Raw genomic sequence first — 23,252 nt, 5'->3', positions numbered from 1 at the left:
TTCCATTTCTCCTTCTAAAGGGATAAGAAACAGTGTACCAGAATCAACTAGGTCACTGTAATCCTGTATCTTTCAAAGAAGTAGCTTAATAAAATAAACTGTCATTTTCAGCAAATTACTCCCCAAATAACATGTCCTTACAAAGGTTTAGAAGCCAAAATAAATGTTTCAGTGCTCCAGAAACAAAGAAATACTTGACAAGACAAAATTATCAGCTTATAAATGTCTCAATATTCATATACAATTGACTTTGCTGTTCTTTTCTTCACCTCAGAAACTTTTAGTTTTATTTATTGTACTTGTCTAACCAGCATGCTGATATTACAAAAAAACCCAAGATAGACTTTATTCCCTCCCATTATAAATTGAAAATAGAAATAATAAAGGATGTCTACTAACATACTATCTTTAAACCTAGTTCTAAAAGTTTCAGTATTTACATGTAAGTAGTTTCTTTTGATAAAGGTAAAACTTAAAAGTAAATCTTAAATTTTTCTTAATTTAGGTTGTGGGGGAACTGTCTTAATTTCCATGTACTGAGGGAACTTAGTGTAAAGAAACTAATATAAAAGTAACAAAGACAGCAGACTAACTACACTAGAACCAAAAAATATGCTGTATGGTTAGTAAATACAGAAAGTTTATATCTGAGGTAGCCTAGAGAAGACTATTAACAAACAATTAAAGCAAACCAGTAATAAAAAGAGTGCAAATTATTGAGGATTATATATGTTTTAGAAGATAGGTATAGGAGGGTAAGCTTTCTATGAAAAAAGAAGAAAAAAGACGTAAGTCAGCAGGTATCTAAATGGAAACAGGGGAATTCAAGCAAGGAGATATCACAAAGTGATTTAAAAAGTACTATTGTAAGTTTCTTTAGCTGGATAGCAGATACATACACTGTGTTAGTAGTTCTTTTCTTTTTTTTTAGTTTTTGGGTTTTGGGTCCCACTCAGCAGCGCTCAGGAGTTACTCCTGGCTCTACGCTCAGAAATCACTCCTGGCTCTATGCTCAGAAATCACTCCTGGCTGGCTCAGGGGACCATATGGATGCCGGAATTCAAACCACTGTCCTTCTGTGTGCAAGGCAAATGCCCTACCTCCATGCTATCTCTCCGGCCCCAGTAGTTCTTTTCATAGGGAACAATTATATATGTGAAATTGTGTATGTCTATGAAAATATATATTGAGTCTTTTTTTCACACTTCCTGATTCACAGCTCCCCAAACTAAGTTTTGAGAATGAAAAAGGTGTGATTGTTTTTTGGGTCTTATGTTTTGTGAAAGAAGTGGCTTTAGGAGAAGCATCTCAAGATAGGAGTTCATGCTAGAAGGAATTTTGTGATTATAGGGTTGAACTTTTCAGTCATAAATTATGACTTAATATTAAAACAGAAAAAATAAAATTCTGAGCTCAAGATTTAAGTCAATAAAATCACATCAGAATATACAGCTTTTAGTACTTATATTACATATGTATTTCTACTTATACAATACTAAACTTATCTAATATGGAGAAAAAATGCTTAAAATATACTAATCCTATTTTAAAATAGCATTTTTATATAAATCATACACTAGAAATTTATATATGTGTATATATATTCAGGGGTCCTCAAACTTTTTAAACAGGGGGCCAGTACACTGTCCCTCAGACCACTGGAGGGTCTGACTATAGTAAAAACAAAACTTATGAACGAATTCTTATGCACACTGCATATATCTTATTTTGCAATGAAGAAACAAAACAGATACAAATACAATATGTGGCCCACGAGCCATAGTTTGAGGACCACTAAATATGAATACATTATAAGTTTCTAGTGCCAGTGCATAATGCTTGAATTCTGTGGTATATTAAAATGTATTTAAAATCTACATACATATTTAATATTAAACTCATAAAAGATAGAGAAGAAACAGTTGTCAGGAAATTCCTGAGAGAAAAATCTCACAGGGTCTCAACTAGTAAATCCTGAACTGAAGACCACAGATGTTTTGCACAGGTGAGGCCCTGAGTTCAACTTTACCCCTTGACAAACTCCTACACTCAGTCAAAATGTAATTGCCATCACAGAAATGGCAGGACTGAGGAAAAGGACTTGTTGAGTGATGGGATGGCACAGAAACTATGGTGTGCTGAATCTTCCATATATTTGAGAATCCTACAGTAATGTTTTATAAATTGGTTTTCTATCAAACCAATGAGCCTTGACGTTTATTATAGCTAATCCAATTGCTATTAAAATATCACTAAAATAGTATTAAATTTAGTAATAAAGTAGTAAGTAGAATATAAGCTAATTACATATTTAGTAAAAACAATTCAAACATTTCAATATTCTTTTAACCATGATAAAAGATGTTTTTATCAGATACTTCTAAAGCATAAAAACACAGTACTAATTGCATTTAATTAACTTCTTTAAGTAGCAAATTCCAAATTAACCACACATTTTGGAATAAGAGTAACATGGCTCTTTTAAGAGTAAACAATGAAGAAGAGTTTCCTTTGATGAGGTAATTTGGAAAATAAATGTACTGGGATCAGATTTTTTACCAAACTTGGCAAGTACAGCAAACAGAATTATTCCAAACTAAAATAGCACTGTACTCAGAATTATACTGGGTCCTGTATAAATCTTCAGAAAATATTTCCACATGGTTAGAATGTTTAGCCTTTTTATGGCTCAAGTCTTTATCTCAAAATGGAACTAGAAAGAGTCTCTAATCCATGGGGCTACACAAGAAATCAATGAAATAATACAGGCAAAGTTTATGGTAATACATGTTAAAAAATTTAAAATATTTTTGCAGTTCATTTGGACATTTTCTATTAGGCTTCCCAACTCTAAATGACACCGAATTCTCCATACAAATTCATATACAGTGAACATTAAAAACATTTTATTAAAAAGAACCTGGGTTTGTAACAAAAGTTAATTGTTGGATTGAGGAGATAACTTACAGAGCTTACATGTTCTGCCTTAATTTGATCTTTAACACTGAATGCTCCCTAAATTACTGTCAGAAATTTGTAAAAACATGCCAGGGATGGATGTTTTGTTTTTATTATTAATTTTTAAACATTTTAATAGAATCACTATGAGATACACAGTTACAAAATTGTTCATGATTGAGTTTTAGTCATATAGTATTCAAAAACTCAACCCTTCACCAAAGCCACTATTTTCCCTCCTGCTTTCTACCATGACTATGACTCCATGGCAGACACTTTCTTCTTTTCCTTTTAGGCATTATGATTTGCAGTATTATTACTGAAGGGGTATCATGCATATCACTTTACCTCCTTTTAGCACCCAGCTTTCCTTAAGAGACATTTTCAACTATCATTGTCACTGTGATCCCTTCTCTAACCTACCTGCACTTCTCCCTCTTTTCCCTCAAGCTTTCTGCCATGGACTAACCCTCATCTCTAATGTCTTTGGATTTTATTTTGGATTTATTACCATACTATCTTTTTTTTTTAATCCCACAAATTAAGTGTGATCATTCTATGTTAATCTCGCTCTCTCTCACTCATTTCATTCACTATAATACTTTCCATGTCCATCCATGTACAAACAAATTTCATGACATTATTTTTCCTAACAATTGTTCATTATTCCATTGTGTAGATGTACTAGCTTCTTTATCCACTCATCTGCTCTCAGGCACTTGAGTGATTTCCAGATTCTGACTATTGTGAATAGTACTGCAATGAACACAGCAGTGAAGATTACTTTCTACATTGTATTTGGGGTCCGTAGGGTATAGTCCTAGGAGTGGTATTGCTGGGTTATATGGGAGCTCAAATTTTATTACTTTATTTTAAGGAATGTTTATATTGGTTATTTTGTTTGTTTTGGGGTCACACGCAGTGGTGCTCAGGGGTTACTCCTGGCTCTGCGCTCAGAAATCGCTCCTGGCAGGCATATGAGGACCATATGAGATGCTGGGATTCTTGAATTATCGTCTGTCCTGGATCGGTCGTGTGCAAGGAAAATGCCCTACCGCCCTACAACTGTGCTATCCAGCCTGTTAATATTGTTTTCAAAAAGAAAAAATGGACTACATTACATTCCCACTAACAATGAATGGGATGAGTATGCTGATGCACAGACTAGTGTCATACCTGCAGATAGAATAATAAAAAAGTTATTATAGGGATCCAGAGGAAAGGATAGATGACAGAGCATTTCTTTCCTGCAAGTGTAAGGTTATGAGTTCAATCTACAACAGTTCTATTGTTGGGTTCCTGACAACTTTGCTTTTGGTAATCCCCAGGTCACAAGTAATAACCAGTCACAATATAGCCAGAACTATTTAAGTACTACAAGAAAGTGGTATTATTCTTAGCAACCACCACAGCTAATATGTTTTAGACTTAGGGTCAAGAAGTATAGCCCTGGCAAGCACATGTGAACACTCTAGAGATCCCCACACCACAGCCAGTCAGCACCATAACCAGAATGTGCATGAACACGAAATTAATGAGATCAAGCCCTTAATCATCAGGTCAGAAGGTATAAATGTATAATGAAAAAAGTGCAAACGCTCGATAAGCACTGGAGCTAAGCATGCAAGTACATGCAACTTCATCATCATTATCAATGACAACAACAAGCTAGGGGAAGGCAATTTTTCCTAAATGAATAATTAAGCCAGGGTAAATATTCACAAAAATCTGTGGATAGTATTTCTAGTATTATAAGTATTTCACTCATGAACTAATGGAATTAAACATTATCTGAGACTTTCATGGAGAAAATAAAGAAGATAATTCTGCCAAAATTTAGCTTAGCTAAGTTATAGGTATAACCCAAGGTCTGTTATTATATCTAGAATATTCATGTAAAAATGCGAAAGATGCCATATTTTTGGGGGGGGAAGGGGCCATACCCGGCAGTGCTCAGGGGTTACTCTTGGCTCTACACTCACTCCTGGCAGGCTCGGGGACCATATGGGATTCCAGGATTTGAACCACCGTTCTTCTGCACGGAAGGCAAACACCTTACCTCCAAGCTATCTGTTCGGCTCCATATGTCATCTTTTAAAGATGTTTGCTATATACAAAATTTAAGTATCAGTTTCTGATTCTGAAATGACTAGCATCTCTTGCAGTTCTAATAGTCAATTCCTTTTTATTGATGCTGAAGGTGATAGTCACATACTAGTAATCATTTTCCCAAATAATAACATTTCTCTCTTTCAATGGATATATCCCCATTCAGAAGAGATGTCAACAGGAAGCTTAAGCAGAAAAAAAAATGAATCAATAAATACTGTCAGGCTGTTTTTATTTTTGGTACATGCATTTTCTATAATGAAAAACTTAAAGGAATTAATATGTCAACAAGCAAATGAGGCCTGGGTTAGAAAACAGACTATAAAACATAGGAAGTTTCCTATAAAACATGGAAAGTTGGCACAGGCGGTAGGGCATTTGACTTGCATGTGCTATCCTAGGATGGACTATGGTTCAATCCCCTGGTGTCCCATATGGTCCCCCAAACCAGGGGCAATTTCTGAGCTCATAGCCAGGAGTAACCCCTGAGCGTCACTGGGTGGGCCCAAAACCCAAAAACCAAAACAAAACAAAACAAAACAAAAAAACCCACCATAAAAATTTTCATTTAGAAAGTTATTTACTATTCTAATTGTGCAGCTCAGGTTTCCAACACGTTATCAACTCTGAGCCTGGCACCTCTTCTTTCTCTGTTCCTCTCTCTCATTTCTTAAATCCTCTCATCCTTTATATTGATAACTGACTATTCTGAGAAACAACATTTGTGGACTCTGAAATTCAGTAGAAAAACTCAGATACAGTCACTCAACTTAGTAAAGTTATTCTCAATGGCAAAAACATTATAGGGAAACAGTTGGTGATAATGAGACGATTGCAAGAATTCAATTATTTAAGGCAAGTCGCACAGGTCAAAATCAGTTCTGTGTAAAAGGTCCTGTCTAGATGCTTAGAGTGGAAGCCAAATGCCCACACTCATTAAATAATGAAGGCTGGACTTGTAGCTCTTAGTTTCTTCACTCAGAAACTGTTTAAGAGATCCTGCTTGCAACCAGCCAGAGTAGAAGTTTAAAAACAACAACTAAGTTCTTTAATTACATTTAGGAATAGACATGAAGTGTGATGAGAAAACTTATAACTGGATGATTTGGAAGACAGATTTCATACCAGAATCTAGACTTCTACAGAAGTCCAAGCAAAGGGGCTCTGCTTGGTATTACCACCTCCAGGGCTAGCAAGAATATGTGTAGTTGGAGGAGCAGCATTTCCTAGCAACTAGCATACAGAAGAAACTAAAAGAAGGTTTAGCAAAATTTAAAAACTGATGCTAAAAAATAAATATATGTGTTATGTTTTCAGCTCCAGAATGGTCTTTACCATCATGTATATTTATTGAGCATTCCCGGACATTGTTCTACCACTACACGCAAACTTTAGTGCCCTTTTCAAAAACAAACAAACAAACAAAAACAGGGTCAGTATATGTCTACTGACAGTAGATGTGGCAAAATATTTTGACTTATAAGTGAATAAAAGAAAACAATACAATTTAGTCTTAAAAGGGTCATGAGAGGAAAAATCAATCATTGAAATAATCATTATACCTCTATGGCACAAAATCTCATTTTTTATTTTCTACATTTTCTTTAAATCTTCAAAATGTAAAATCATGTAAGTAATATTCAGAGGAAATCAAAGCATAGGAAAAAAAACCCAAGTGTACAAGAAAAAACTAAAGATGGCATTCTGATTCCAATCAATTAGCTTCAACACATGGTATAGTACAAATCTGCTGGTCAGGCAACCTAAGTAGATTAGAACGTCCAGAGTTCCTTAAAATGGAAATTCTGGGATGTACCTTAATTAATATGAGTAAATTAGATAGTTGCATGACCTCCAAACTTGAAAGTAGATTTCCAATTATTGTTCCTACCTGAAAAAATCATGGTGCAGAGCATGGTAAAGATACCCTTTAGGTATGTCAACAGGTATATGATGACTGTGAAGACAATCTAACCCTAAGCTGAAGGTAGAGCCAAGAGATCTAAATAAAGTGTCACCATGTGACATCCCAAACTAACTTTCCATTTTGTATCTCCAACTTTATTAAGGAGCCAACTAATTTATCCAATTTCACATTTGAAAATTGAATTTGTAAAGAGAGTAGGAAGATGTCTGAGCAGCCAAGAAGCTGCTAGATGTCCAAGATCCTTCAAAAATTCAGGTCAAGGGTTCAAAAAGTGCTATATTTTTAACTTAGCAGATTAATATGGAAAGAAGGTGATGCCAATAGCATTTGGGCCACAAAACTGAGTGTTCTCTAAGTAATGTGGAAGTTTAGGTAAAATAGAAGGTAGAATATAAAGCCCTCCTTCAAACTTTATTAAATGACTCTCAGTTTTTCTTGACCTGGTCTCAAGTTTCAGGGGTTTCCATAAACACCTGTTTTTATGCATGAATTTCTCTTTTCAAGCCCTCAGCAGGTATCAAACCACTAAACCACATAGACTCTTTGCACAAATAGATCATTTTTAGCTTCTGAGTTCTGTAATTGCCCCACGAATGTTCCTCTAAACCTCTTTCAAGAGGAACAAGTTGAAAGGTGCAGCTAGGTGGTGGTGGAAGCTGTGGGTCTCCAAGTGTCCTAACAGGACTTCTGGGCATGTTTCCCATTTCCACTGCTGAAAGAATAAGGGATTAGAGGAACAGGAAGATCAGTATCCTATTTGGGTAACGCGACTAATATATTAGCTTAATTGTTGGCATTTTCCCTCAATAGGCCCACTCACCAACAGTTCTTCACTTCAGAAATTTAACTCAATTAAACATAGGGAAAGAGACATTTGTAACAGAGAAACTAGTTTCTTCACATAAAGAATGAAATGACTGATCTAAATGACCTTAATGCCCCTTACAGTCCTGTTTATAAATGAATAATATTTTGAACCCAAATTTAAATGCCTCAAAAGAAAATCTTCCATGTAAACAAACAAACAAAAAACTCCTCACAAATGCAAAAGGCTAATGACAAATTGGGAAATGTTGCAAATTATATCTTTCAAAAGAGGTTTATATTTCTAAAATAGGGAAGATATTATTGAAAATGTAGGCTAAAAATAATGGTCTAAATGATTTGAAGAGATACTTAATCAGCTGTTTACTAACAGCGAGTGGAAATTACCCATACCACATTTTCATGTTCACCTTTAAAATGGGAAAAATCTAAAAGTTCTATAAAAGCTAATGTATAAATCCTGCTAAGAATAGGCAAACAGCACTCTAATTTCAATTTGCTGATGGAAAAGCAAAAAAAATGAGTGTTTATAATTAATGGTTTTTTAACAGAACTATATGCAATTTACTATTTAGCCCATAAATTCCAGTTATAGGAATCTCTGAAAAAATCTCTAGGTAAAATAGAAATACACACAGTTGTTAAATATAGAAGCATCTGTATAAATGGGAAGAATACAGAAGTCAATCAATAGGGAAAGTTTAAAATAATACAGTAGAGTTGTAACAGAGTACTATGCATCTATAAAAATAACTTTGGACCATCTTTATATAACCTCTAAGATTAATTTACATAAGAGTAAGAATAAAGTATAAACATTATGACATGTATCTAAAAATTAGAAAATGGTAATAAAAACATATTTACAACATATAGTGCAAATATGTTAACATCGGAAGCCAGATTATTCTAAATATTTCTTGCTTGTAAATTTGATTTAGGAGGGGCTGGTAGGTGGCGCTAGAGGAAAGGTGTCTGCCTTGCAAGCGCTAGCCAAGGAAGGACTGCGGTTCGATCCCCCCCGCATCCCATATGGTCCCCCCAAGTCAGGGGCAATTTCTGAGCGCTTAGCCAGGAGTAACTCCTGAGCATCAAACAGGTATGGCCCGAAAAACCAGAAAAAAAAAATTGACTTAGGAAATCTGCAACAAATATTGTGACTGATGTGTGTTGACTCTTGGTAATTGTTCAGTAGTTTTATGAGCTGCTCTTTACTTTGAAAATTTGATATTGGCCATAATGAAAGAATTTATATTAGAGAAACAAGCAAAAAACACCTTTCCCATTCATGTTACTATAAAAACTTATCAGAATACCACAGTAAAAAAAATCTAATTTAAGAATATTAATACAGAATTAATTTTTTTATTTGTTTTTGGGTCACACCCAGCGGCGCTCTGGGGTTACTCCTGGCTCTATGCTCAGAAATCGGTCCTGGCAGGTTCCGGGGACCAGATGAGATGCCAGGATTCGAACCATCGCCCTTCTGAGTCTAAGGCAAACTGCTTACCTGCACAGATTACCCTACTGCTGTAATAACCTCTCCGGCTCCCAGAATTAATTTTTTAAAAGCACTCTTAAAATCAAAAGAAATAAAACTAACTGAATTATTTTTACATAGGTCAAGTTTTACTTACTCCTTTAAGTGAACAGGTAAAATTACTATACAGTGATTTCAAGTGATTCAAAGTACAACTATACAGTTGTATAATTGTATAGTTTACATGTATGCAACCATAAAATTTATGATTATATGTATGCAAACATAAGACTTCATTATGGTAGTGTGAATATTAGTAGTAAGTAATTTCATGACTCATGAAAACTGGGATTTTTTTTCAATACAGAATGAAGAGAGCTTTCAATGGGAGGCTATTGAGTACTATCAAAACTACTGTGATCCTATCAAATGAACCCATGAGACAGTGAGGAAAAAAATATAAGCAATAGTAATAACTAGCACAAATTGTATAAAATGTTCATTCCATGAGTTTATAACAATATTAAACACAATTATAGAAGTTGCTAGGAAATAAGCTTATTGTGCTAAATGCTGGGAAAAGCTTTTATCCCTCTTTTTCTATACAAAGGATAGTTTGAGGTAACCAAACAGCTGAAGAATAAGTGTGTCTTGTAGTCTAGCTTATAAAAAAAGGAGTAATTAATAATCTAGGTAATGATGAATACTCAGTAACAATACAAAAAGAAACACCTAGAGATGAAGGGCATCCTGACTGAACCATAACTACCAAATTTTTTTTAATATATTATGCACCCTAAAGCAGAATTAGATCAAGCTTCTAAATTTAACAATTAATTTAAAAGAAATATACATAACAGAAAACCAGTTTAAGTGATAATAGGTAACAAATTAAATTCTATTCTTTTATTGAATAAATTGCAAAGGGAAAAAAAAAAACATATGTACCAGACTTACCAAAAACAAACATATCAGGGAACAGTCGTGAACTTGATAAGCACAAATATCAATCAATAAAAGTCATAGTCATAGTCATCTGTGTACACATATATAAACTGGATATTTCAATGCTTTATATAAATACATACATGTATTTTTCATATACACAGATGTAAAATAAGATAATGGGAAAATTTCAACACAAAGAATCTTATATTTAGAAAAATAACAATACCATTTATTAATAATAAAAGGACCTACTTTTTGAGTGTGTGTATGTGCAAATATATGTACATATATACATATATATAAAACTGCCAATTCCTTTTCCATACAATTCCCAATATGAATTCCACATATATGAATTGTCCATGGATATCTAAATATGATAATTCAGAAAGTAGGTTTTGTATAATTCATTTTGCATTTTGTTATCACTTAAATTTATGTAATGGTTACACAGGAATTAGTCATAACTCCTCTACTTTTATGTGTCACTAAGCTTTTCTGTAATGAAGTCAAAAGCTATATAAACTAAACGAAACATTTACCTAACAACTTGATAAGAAAACAGTGATGTTAGACTTAAGGCTTTTTTTTAATCTGAAGCAAGCTTTTTTGGGGGGGCCACTCCTGGTGATGCTCAGGGGGTTACTTCTGGCTAAGCGTTCAGAAATCACTCCTAGCTTGGGACCAACTATATGGGATGCCGGAGGATTGAACCGTGATCTGTCCTAGGTCAGCAGCATGCAAGGCAAATGGCCTAACGCTGGGCAACTGCTCTGCCCCTAAGCAAGATATTTTTATTGAAAAAAATTTACTTAGCAAAATGTGAGGGGAGAAAAAATCTGGAAATACATGTTCAAGAGACAAAAGGGGTTTGAAAACGCAAGTCAGCCAGCAAGCAAAGAGACAGAGAGATATATATATTCAAGGGAGAACAAACTTGAAGAGCAAGTCTGCACAGATCAGAGGGCATGGGTAAGAGACAAAGACAAGTAAATGAGATATGCATTGAGGAGAGAACATAGGCATGAGAGTTAAGCCAGATGAAGGATTTCAACTTAGGAGTTCACAAGATCACTTTAAGAGTTTTTAAAAAATAGTCTCAAACCATAAATATAATAAAGAATGACAAGATGAGCTAACTGTGCCACTAGAGGAAAAAGGTTAAGAAAAACTGCTTAAAACTTTGAAAGAATGGGATTGTATATTATTCACCTTTTTTTTTTTATCTCTGTGCTTGATGAATATTTGTAAATGAAAAAGTGAAGTAAAAATGAGGGGGCTAATTTTAAAATAGCATCTAAATTCTAGATGCACAAAACCCATCATTCAGGTTTAATATTAAAAAAATCACTTCGGTTAAAGAGCTTTCTGTTTAAAGGGTTAAAGAGCTTTCTGTTTAAAGGGTTTTCATCATAAAGTCACAACCTAGTCACTTCAAACAGTTACAAGTCAACTAACTTTTGGAATAAAAATAGTTTTAAATACACAATTGGCTACAAATACCCTTATTCTACAATCTGTTCTGGAGAAGACACTGCTCCTTGTGTGACTAACAAAGCAAACAGTAGTCAGATTCCTTGTACTGAAGTAAATACAGTATTAGCAAAAGGGACTAGATGTCCAAGGTTTATTCAGTTAAGAATGCCACAAACTCAACATTTCTGGGGAATGAAAAATAACAAATAACCACATATAATTACTAAACACTATCTGGTACAGATTTTGTCTTTAGAAAACATATGAGGAACCAAGCTGACCATGGGAGTACACAATACATTAGCAGAAAAATAATTTTACAGTTCAGAGTTTAGAGATTTAGTTAAAACTTTTCACTGTATAGATAAAAAAACAGAGTCCTAGATTATTGTGAAAGGCTCTACGAATAGTTGGAATAGCCAAAGATGATTAATGGCTTACATAATAAGTACACAATATGAAAATCTGAGTAAGTTTCTTCTAGCATTCATATTAATAATATTTATCAATTGTAAACAAATATGTGTAAGAGTATACAGTACACAACCATATATACATACAAAAATACTGGAATATATTTTTATTTAAAATGTATACAGATTTCTAATTACTCCTTTCAAAACAACATTTACAGTCTAGATTCAAAAGCATCCATTTTACATTACTGACTTTTTTTAAAATTTTAGCCAAATGAACCATAAATGAATATGAGCCATTCCTCTCACTGATCTATCATGGTGTATTACAGATATAGAAGATTCTGTGATAAGTTATTTCATATTTTTAAATTATGGATGATAATCTATAATACTAGTTAATCTATACTAATAAAAAAGTCACACTTTATGTGTTTCTATGAGTATTAGAAAGATATGTAATATCAATTTTAAAATATGACATCCAATAAAAAAGGTTACAAATGAGAGCTAAAGGAAAGGCAGGCAGTGAAATAAATCACATTTTTATATTTGTACAAACCACTGTATATGATTTTGTTTGAGATACGTAAAATTGTGTATGGGTAAGAGAAGGAAAAAGAAAAAGAATAGATCCTTATTTCATCTCCTGGTAAAATATTAAATTATTTCAAAAATTAATCAATTATAATCCCTATTACTTTTAAGTCACAGATGTTAAAAATATACCTATGATTATGCATGTAACTAATTACAGTTCATTCATATCTGATTTTGATTTATATCAAAGTGATAAAATAAGATAAACTACAGCCTCGCCTCTCTAATTCCTATCTTTAGGATCCTAAAAACTGATTTTAATTTTTTAGTGAAGCAAGGTATTTTTTTACTGAACAAAACTTAAAAAGATGTGATGGGGGGTGGGGAGAAAAACTATTCAAGAAAAAGCACCAGCTTAAAAGAACAAGCAAGCAAAGACATAGAATTATACATATTCATGAAAGAGCATGGTACTGAAGGAGCAAGCCCACATAAATAAGAGACAGAAACAAGCAGACAATATACATGCTGAAGAGAAAACAGGGGTATGAGAAAGCAGGTCCAGAGACACAGAGACAAGCAAGCAAGATACATGTTCAATAAAAAACAAAGACTTTGAGGCCGGAGCAATAGCACAGCGGTAGGGTGTTTGCCTTATAAGCATCCAATCTGGGACAGACCCAGTTCAATTCCCAGCATCCCATATGGTCCCCCAACCTGCCAGGAGCAATTTCTTTTTCTTTCTTTCTTTCTTTTTTTCTAGCACATAAAACCTTTATTTAAGCACCATGATTATAAGCATGATAGTAGTTGGGTTTCAGTCATAAACAGAGTACCCCCCTTCACCAGTGCAACATTCTCACCACCAATGTCCCCACTCCTCCCCAACCCCTGCCTATATTCCAGACAGGCATTCAACTTCTCTGATTCTTTAATATTGTCATGCTTATTGTTAGTGTATTTATTTCCCTAACAGTATTCATCACTCTTTCTGGTGAGCTTCAAACTGTGATATGGTCTTCTGGTCCTTCCAGCCCTTAACTCTATTGTCTCTGGGCCTTATTACAATAATGTCTGAGTGTAGAGACAAGAGTAGATCTTAGCACTGCAGTGTATAACCCCAAAACAAAACAAAACAAAGACTGAAGAATAAATTACAGATAAATGATGCTAAGTCTCCTAATAATATTTTCAAAATACTGAAAATGACAATGATAATATTTATTTTCATATTTGGGAAAACACGACTATAATTGGATTGAGTTAAGATTCATGCTATAAATTGCAAGGTAAGTCAATAATATTTATAAAAATGCAGATGTAAATTACAATATTTTAAAATTTAAATTAGACATAAATTAGAATATTATATATTGTTTTTCTCCTGAAATGAATATCACAACCTTATTTCAATCTACTTATAAAGTTAAGGACTTTTGCAAATTGTTTGTAACTATGAAGTAAAATTCATGACTAAGAAATGAAAAGAGAAGCTTTCTTTGAACATATAGTAAATAGAACTATAAAGTATTATGAAGTACTAAATTCTGCAGAATCAATGTATTGCTAATACTACTATCACACCTAAGACACACAAGAAGTCTTACCTCTATGTGAAAATTTTGCACTGGCTAATATGGAAGAATTAAAAATGTTACATACTATCATATGTTAAATTTATTAACCTGAGGACTACCACTAAAATCCTGAAATACATTTTCCACACTTTTCATCTTATTCTTTAGCCTAAATACAAGTAATAATTAAGAGAGATTATTGCTAAAAAATTATGAACATTTCTGGTTATAGTGATGGTTGTATATGTGAATAAAAATTTAGATGCCAGTTTAAACCTATACCCCCTCCAAAGAATTTCTTCTCTTATTTTACATACTACCAAATATTTTCAACCAAAATGAAAACAATTTACCATTATTCACTATAATAGTTCACACTAATTTTTAAAATAAAATCACATAAGATGCTACATAGTTTAACTATTAATATACAAGACAAATAGTTTAGTTTTCTATTAAAAGGCAAGTAAGAGTCCATCCTGATTTTGTATGCCTGCTTAATAGAACTTTCCACGGTAATTAGTCTTTTCACCTCTGAGGGGTGGAGTTTGAGTCAGTATGACCTTCTGTAGCCAGGGAAAAACAGTATAAATACCACAGGACAGTTTTGGACAGGGCACCATCTGCATCATTTACCTGGGGACAGGAAGGTTCATAAAGCTGCCAAGAAAGCACCACCAGGAACTCCCAGGCTAGAGGTAAGACTATGAATGGCAGACTGCCATGACAACTTATTAGTAAAGAAGTCAATAAATTGTCTTTCTGTGATTAAAAAATGGCTTTTGTATATAGTTTAAAGACTTCATAAGAATGTCTCCATTTCTTCCAAGCATTTTTAAGTTATCTATAAAATAATTAAGTGTTCAATGATGAGTCAATAAAAAATTCCCCAATTTATATTACTATATATAGAGTTCAGAAGTATCAATCAGTTGTGTAATTTATGAAAAAGCACATCAGGACAGTTCCTCAATCATAATTTTAGAGATATAAACAATGTTAATATAACAAGTATCAGTATAAAAAGAATGGCTTTCCATTAAAATGTACTTAGAAAATTGAATTTGTATCAGTTTATATCAAAGATTACTCTAAGGCCATATTTGTAAAACATGTTCTAAATATAATTGCTGCATAGTATAAGACTAAGGAAATTGTCAAGTATTTCCTATTATTTACATATTGTCAATTATTTCCTATTATTTAATACAGACACCCAAAGGCATCCAGCATGCTTTATAAAGAATCACTTCACATATACCTATATTCAATGTGGTTAGAAAACAACAACATAAATGACATTCATGTAATTTAAAAATTATGGCATTAATTTGTGGAATGTATTAAAATACACAGGATAAAATTTGAAATGAGTCTTTTATGTTTTTCAGAATCCATCTGAGAATATGCTACCACAAACAGCCTTTTTGTTGACAATGTACTTGAACTTGGTTCATGGAGGGTTTCATGGTGATCAATACCAAACAACTACAGGCATAAAAGGTCCACTGCCCAATACCAGGACACAGTTCTTCATTCCCTATGCCATAAAGAGTAAAGGTAAACAATGCATATTTGGCTCAATTGATTACTTTGTTACTGTTTTCTAAAATCTTAATGATCACTTTATCAAAAGGTTTTTAACAAAATGCTTTGAACATCGATATTGAATTGTTTTCAAACTTCTATATTAATCCAATTATTACAACAAAATAATTTATGAAATAATTTAATGCCCACTATACCGTAATCATTGAAGATATCTTTAAATATTTAAAAACTTTAATGTAGAAAATTTTCCCTCAAATTATGTTTTTTAAAAATAACCACCATAATATAAAAAGATTAATTCAATCAAATATGTCAAGTGTTTTTTCAACTAAAAGGTTATAACTAAGAATGGTACAAAGCTAGCAGTTTATATATCTAAAATATAAATATATTCTTATAAACTACTCAGCTAACCTACAAATACATGTGAAATTAAGCCTTAAAAGATAAAATCATCTATAGATAACGTACAAATGAGGAAAAAATTATTACTTTTTTAGTTCCCTCTTGTTTAATTTAGTAGCTTAAGTTCACAGATTTAACTGCCAGTTAACTATAATCAGTTTTACAAAGTTACATCCTATCTGGGCCTTAGTTTCTTCTTTTGTAAAATAATGAGCAGTTACCTCAAGGGGCTGCTCTGAAGCTTAACCAAATCGATCTCTGTAAAGTGCTTGAGGTTTTGAGATTTACTCTATTACTGCCACTTTTACTTCTCTTACTCTTCCTCATACTCCCCCTATAGAACTTTTAAGGGTGCAGCTTTATCTAAGTTTTAACTTCATTCTTAAATCTAATTCTCATCTGTTGTTTTTCTCAGTTACTGGGAAGAGTAGTGAGATAACATGTTAAGCACTAACATCATCAAAGAAGGTCCTCTATTTGGTTTCAAATTGGTAAATTCCAGTCAATAGTATCTTATGCAAAATGAACAATCTGCATTGACTCTATGATTTAAATTCTTTTTCCATAATTTTTTTGTTGTTGTTATGTATTTTTACCCTATAAATAAAGTTAAAGATATTGCAATAAGGTTTAGAAACTGTTTTTGGAGACAACTATTAAAAGAAAATTAAACTTAGAGGGGCCTTTTAAAATATTTAACAAATGGTGATTAAATATTTAAAAACAGATCCACAGTTGCACAGTAGTTACTCTTGGATGTCTCAAATACAAGTGAAATATGAAAAAGGAGAAAAGAAACAATGTTAAATCAAAGTAAACTGCTACTTTACTTGAAACCACAAATATAATTAAATTGTCATAAGCAGTACCAGGTTATAGTATGTGATCAAAAATTACTACTTTTCTTAATTTACACACCAAGAACATAAGAAAGCTTATGTCTTGGAGACTGGAAGACAGTAAGCAAGTGAGGCAACTTGCTTTGCATGCAGGTTGGGTCCCCCTGCACTACATATGGTCTCCTAAATGTGACCCCCCTCAAATAAAGATGCTACAATATGTTGTCTATACGCATAACAAAATAATATATCTTAATAATGAATGTAAAGTTTAGAGACTATTTTTAGAAAAGAAATTCACCTTAGTCTATACTTCCACAGGGTGAAACAAATAGTGAAATTCACTGGCAAGCAAATATAAACCCACAATTATATAAGTAAAACTGAGTTGATAACAGAAATGCAAAGAGTTCCTACTCAGGCATATCTGTAAAGCACAGACTAACAGAGATCTCAGTCCAATAATTGGCATAAACATTCTAAAAGCAACCACTACTTCAGTCTGTGGGCTTTTAAGAAACTTCTCTACTGGGTAAAACTTTTACTCTGAGGATGGTGCCACTCTATCAGGATACAAAAACAGACTTATGGTCACAACAACAGTCACATCCATAATTACACTTCCTTGCACTAAGTGTAAAGGATCTGTTAGAATATAACATGCCAAGTAAGAGAGCATTCTGTCACTGGTGTTCTAATCCAAACAGGACTCAATAGTCACTTCAAATTAAGACTTTAATTAAGAGTATTTTTTTCTTTATAATGACAGTTGAAACAAATTTTTAACTTGACCAAAACAATGCTTTTTAGTATGGACTGATAACGTTTTGCTAAAACTTTAAGTCATTTATTTATTCATCTTTTGTTTGTATTTATACATGTGATACATGCAGCTAGGCAACATATATACTAATAATAAAGTCAATCAAGATATGTTTACAATGAAAATCTTTCATAAATTGTTCTGTTTCAGTTTTTCCTGATAACATTTTCTGAAAATCTATGAATAAATTCCATTAGAAGATTATAAAATAAATGATAGCTGTTTAGTAAAATAAATAAAAAATAGTCACATCTGAAACTGTTTTTCTATCTTAGCCTATTTATCTTACAAATTCTACTCTATTTATACTTTGTACTTGTCACTAAACATCACCCAGAGTCAGAACTATCACTACCCAAGAGCATATTATTAACAGCTATTGTTGGCTAACTATTATATCAGTTACTTAATATGAAATTATTAACATAACAATACCAAAAACTAATTTTAGCATGAATTCTACCCGTAAAATGTTTTCGAGTTCAATTTAAGTATATTTAGTCTTAATTTAAATTAATCTTTATTTTATTTTAAGTCATTAAAGATGTAATATAAGCATATTAATTTTTTGTGCCAAAAAACCTGTGGTTTATAAGTCAAAACCACTGTCATTATTATGGTTTTGACCAAACAATTCAACTACTGTGACATCTATTATCTCTCCTCTTTCTCTGGATCACTTTCTAACTCAAAGTAACAGGTATATAAAAGCATTCTAATTGTTTTCCTGAATTATTGTTTTCCTGTATTAAGCACAAATAATTTAATACAAATTCTTCTAATGTGGAAAATCATTACTCTGTTAAAAAATATTTAACAAAAGCTAGTACAGGGACTAAGCCACTTCCCTTAAGTCACTTCTCTTGCGTGTGGGTGACCCACCCCAGGTCAATACCTGGCACAATATATGGTCCACAAACACTACAAGGGACAACATTGGCTTTTGGTCATTACTGGGTGTGGCTCTATCCCACCTTGTCCCTCATTTCGGTCCAGGTCTAGGACCCAAATTCTCTGAGAACTAATATTTTATATAGACACTTCTGATTCCTTGACTTGGTAATATTTCATGTTAGATTAATAGAATAGCCTAATGTTGGTAAGACAGTTACATTTCGATTAAAACAGTTCTTCTACATCTCTTACTTAAAGAACTTATCACATGCATACTTGTTTCATTACTGCTGTGACTAAACCTTTTTTAAAAAAAATGCACTCCATGGGGCTGGAGAGAGAGCACAGCTTTTGCCTTGCAAGTAGCCGACCCAGGACCATTGGTGGTCTGAATCCTGGTATTCCATATGGTCCCCTGTGCCTGCCAGGAGTAATTTCTGAGCAGAGAGCCAAGAGTAATCCAAGCGCCATCGGGTGTGGCCCAAAAACAAACAAAAAAAAAACCAAAAAAAAACACACCCACAAAAATGTACCCTATACTTTTTACCACACTTGTTGCTTATGTTATTTAAAATAACACATTTTAATATGAATGAAAATATATCATATTAAAATATAACAAATTAAAACATTTTATAAATGAAATAGTTTAAAAGTCCCACAGCTCTATTCAGTGGCATTAAGCAAATAAAACATTAGATAAGTAATTTAAATTATTTTATGTATCTTGTACATTATGTCTAATTCTTTAATACTTTGTTTCAATTTTAAATAAAAAATGGGGAATATAGGAGCTCCCAGTATGCTCTGAGACTATATATACACATATATACATATATATGTTCTGAGAATACACATATGTCTGTGTACCCACACATATACACAAATATACAGGTAAAACCAAAATGTAAGCTGCATTCAACAGGGTCATGCCAGATGCAAATTAGAATTCAAGTCTCTTTCATACTGCATTAGCTTTAATGAAGAAAAATTTTTATAGTTTTAAAAAAATTTCCCATTTATCCTACACTTGCCTCATTTTTCCTTTTCTGAGTAAGATTTTATTTTGGGGGGACGTCACATCCGGTGGTGCTCAGAACCAGTTACACCTGGCTCTGTGCTCAGAAATTGATCCTGGCAGGCTTGGAGGACCACATGGGATGCTAGGAATAGAACCATCATCTGTCTTGGGTCGGCCATGTGCCAGGCAAATGCCCCACCATTGTGTTATCTTTCCGGCTCCATAATTTTTCTTTTCTGTGAAATATCTCCTCTCCACTTTCTAGACAGATAAACAAAATAAACTGCTTTCACTTCCATTAATCTCTAATTCTAGAATAGTGTTTTCCAAAGGTGAAAGTGGCCCCTAGGGGGCAATCTGGAGAGACGGGGTGGTCATTTGCTGTTTGTTTACTTGAAGAAGGTAGATTTCCAGGGAGAGTGATAAGTGATCTTTTTGGTTTCCCCTGAAAAGGGACAGCAGGACAATAAGTTTAGAAATCTTGGTACAAATTCTTCAAATCCAGTTTATTTTCTTGGATTAGATATAGTGAAAATGTTATGATCATCATAAGCTTGGTAGCATCTTCTCTAGAGGTAGTTTTAGAATGTTAGAAAACATACTTTTACCATTCATGACTAGCATGCCATTAAAGACTAACTGACATGGCACTGAACAGACTGGGGCAAGTAAGATTACTAACTACTTCTAAGTATCTTCATCGTGTCTTTTAGGTATATCAGTAAGAAGAGAGCCAGGTGTTCCTGGTCCACCTGGCCCCACTGGACCTCGAGGGTTCCCAGGTCCAACTGGACCACCGGGAAAACCAGGTCATGGAAGTCCAGGACCCCAGGGAGAGCCAGGGATTCCAGGGCCACCAGGACATTCGACTACTGGGAAACCAGGTTCACCAGGACTACCTGGAAAACAAGGGGAGAGAGGACCACATGGACCTAAAGGAGATACTGGATCTGCTGGCTTACCAGGTCCACGGGGTCCACCAGGATTGCCGGGAATCCCTGGACCCACTGGAATTTCCACTCCAGGAAAGCCTGGACAACAAGGACCTATAGGACCCCCTGGACCTAGGGGCTTTCCTGGGGAAACAGGAGTGCCAGGAGCCCCTGGCACAAATGGCCGAAAAGGAGACAAGGGATACGGAGCTCCTGGCCGAATGGGAGAGAGGGGCCTTCCTGGCCCTCAGGGTCCCATGGGACCTCCTGGACCTCCGGGAGTGGGGAAAAGAGGTGGAAATGGGCTTCCTGGACAGCCAGGCAGCAAAGGTAGTCAAGGCTTCCCAGGAGAGAGGGGACCACCTGGCCCACCAGGCCCTCAAGGCCCTCCTGGGGGACGGGGACCAGAAGGCACTGGAAAACCAGGAGCCGCTGGAACCCCAGGACAGCCTGGGGTTCCAGGAACAAAGGGTAACCCTGGGGCTCCTGGAATTGCTGGCCCCCCAGGGCCCCCGGGCTTTGGGAAACCAGGCTTACCAGGCATAAAGGGACAAAGAGGACCTGCTGGCCTGCCAGGAAGCCCAGGTGCCAAAGGGGAACAAGGCCCAATAGGTCATCCTGGGGAGACAGGTCTGAAAGGTCCCCCTGGAAATATAGGCCCCCAGGGTCCAAAAGGCATTCCAGGGAACCATGGGATGCCAGGGCCAAAAGGTGAGCCAGGGCCTGCTGGGCCTGCAGGACGCCCTGGGGCCAAGGGAGAAAAGGGATCCTCTGGGTTAAATGGAAAACCAGGGTCTACAGGACAAACAGGTGTCAGTGGTTCTAAGGGTGACCCAGGGTTACCAGGCCCAAAAGGCGAAACTGGAGTTAGAGGACCTCCTGGTTTGCCAGGTCCCATGGGCCCACCAGGAATTAAAGGAGTGCCAGGATCCAATGGTGAGGATGGTCAAAGAGGTGCCCCTGGAATACCAGGCACCAGAGGACCCACTGGGCCACCAGGTATTCCAGGATCTCCTGGAACTAAAGGCGATACAGGAGCTCCAGGTCCTCCTGGCCCAGTTGGCATAGCAACAAAGGGCCTCAATGGACCCACTGGGCCACCAGGGCCTCCAGGTCCCAGAGGTCATACTGGAGACCCAGGGCTCCCAGGGCCACCAGGCCCTCCAGGCCCTCCAGCCCAGTTAGGCCAGTCAGCCCAGTCAGGCTTTACAAAGACAAAGACGAGTGGAAGGCCTAGTCTTTCCGGGATGCCTCTTGGCAGTGCTCATCAGGGCATAACAGGCATGCCTATATCAGCTTTCACTGTTATTCTTGATGAAGCTCACCCAATAAGAGGGACTCCCATTCCCTTTGATAAGATTATGTACAACAAGCAACAGGATTATAACCCAAGAACAGGGATTTTCACCTGCAGGATACCAGGTATATATTATTTCTCCTACCATGTGCATGTGAAAGGGTCCCAACTGTGGGTGAGTCTGTATAAGAACAATAACCCAGTGATGTATTCCTACATTCAATACACAAAAGGCTACCTGGATCAGTCTTCGGGTAGCACCATACTGGAGCTTAGGGAAAATGACCAGGTGTGGCTCCAGATGCCCCACATTGCCCCTAAAAGCCTGCACTCCTCCAAATATGCTGACTCCTCCTTCTCAGGATTTCTAGTGGCACCAATGTGATCAAGTTCTCAAAGAGATAATAGAAATCTGCTTGAAAAGGCAACACCCTTCACCCCGTACCCGCCTTGACTCCACTGAACCCCACAAAATGCATATGGATGTAGGCTGAAAAAAATGTCTCAAATCTGAATTTTCCAAAATACAGGATTAAGCTTTCAGATCAAGAAATTTTCCCTCTATAAAAAGTGGGTACCAGTGATAAATATGTGAAGAATCAAATTTCCATAAGCAATTCAAAGAGTTTTTAAAGCTTTCTGTGAACTCCTTCTTCAATATTTATGATTTGTATCATGAAAGGCCAAAGAGGGAGCTCAATAGACTGAAAGCAAAATCTGCATATAGGAAACCTGAGTTCTAACCCTGGCATCACATGGACCTGGGCCCAAGCACTGCTAGGTGTAGACCAGAAGGCAAAAATAAATAAATAAAACAAGAGCTTCATCCTGAAGCCCAGCAAATAACAAAAGTAAGTTAATAAATAAAATGACTTCAAAAAGCACTCAAATGTGAAGCTTTAAATTATATTAAATTTTCTCTTAAATACCTTGGCATTATCCTTTTAAAACAAACCTGGCTTTAAGAATCAACAGGGAAATATCTAGGAAATACTGAGGAGGCATCATAAATCATGAAAGAACTTAAATACTTGAACATTCAAATTGAAAAGACACCAAACAGCCAAAGATATTTTTGTTACTGCATGAATTCCTAGACCTATATGGCCCTGATCTTCCATCGGGGTCTGCTCAAAATACAGGTGCAAATCAACTTTTTATACCTTTTACTAAAAATAAAATGACATATTAAAATCTATTACATTAATATTAATTTGAAATAAGGTGCTTTAGT

General features: G+C 35.0%; 2 protein-coding genes across 2 annotated transcripts in view; one reads left to right on the top strand and one right to left on the bottom strand.

Moving 5' to 3' along the window:
* Nucleotides 1-23,252, bottom strand: part of NT5DC1 (5'-nucleotidase domain containing 1) — a 98,856-nt gene that overhangs the window by 55,875 nt on the left and 19,729 nt on the right. The window lies entirely within an intron of this gene.
* On the top strand, nucleotides 15,663-22,403 carry COL10A1 (collagen type X alpha 1 chain). The gene is made up of 2 exons (XM_049771356.1): nucleotides 15,663-15,816; nucleotides 20,503-22,403. Exons 1-2 carry the CDS (start codon nucleotides 15,663-15,665, stop codon nucleotides 22,401-22,403), a joined length of 2,055 nt encoding a protein of 684 aa, XP_049627313.1.

Source organism: Suncus etruscus, chromosome 4 (genome assembly GCF_024139225.1).
Source record: "Suncus etruscus isolate mSunEtr1 chromosome 4, mSunEtr1.pri.cur, whole genome shotgun sequence".
NCBI classification, from domain to species: domain Eukaryota; kingdom Metazoa; phylum Chordata; class Mammalia; order Eulipotyphla; family Soricidae; genus Suncus; species Suncus etruscus.
This window is presented reverse-complemented; position numbering and strand designations above follow the sequence as displayed.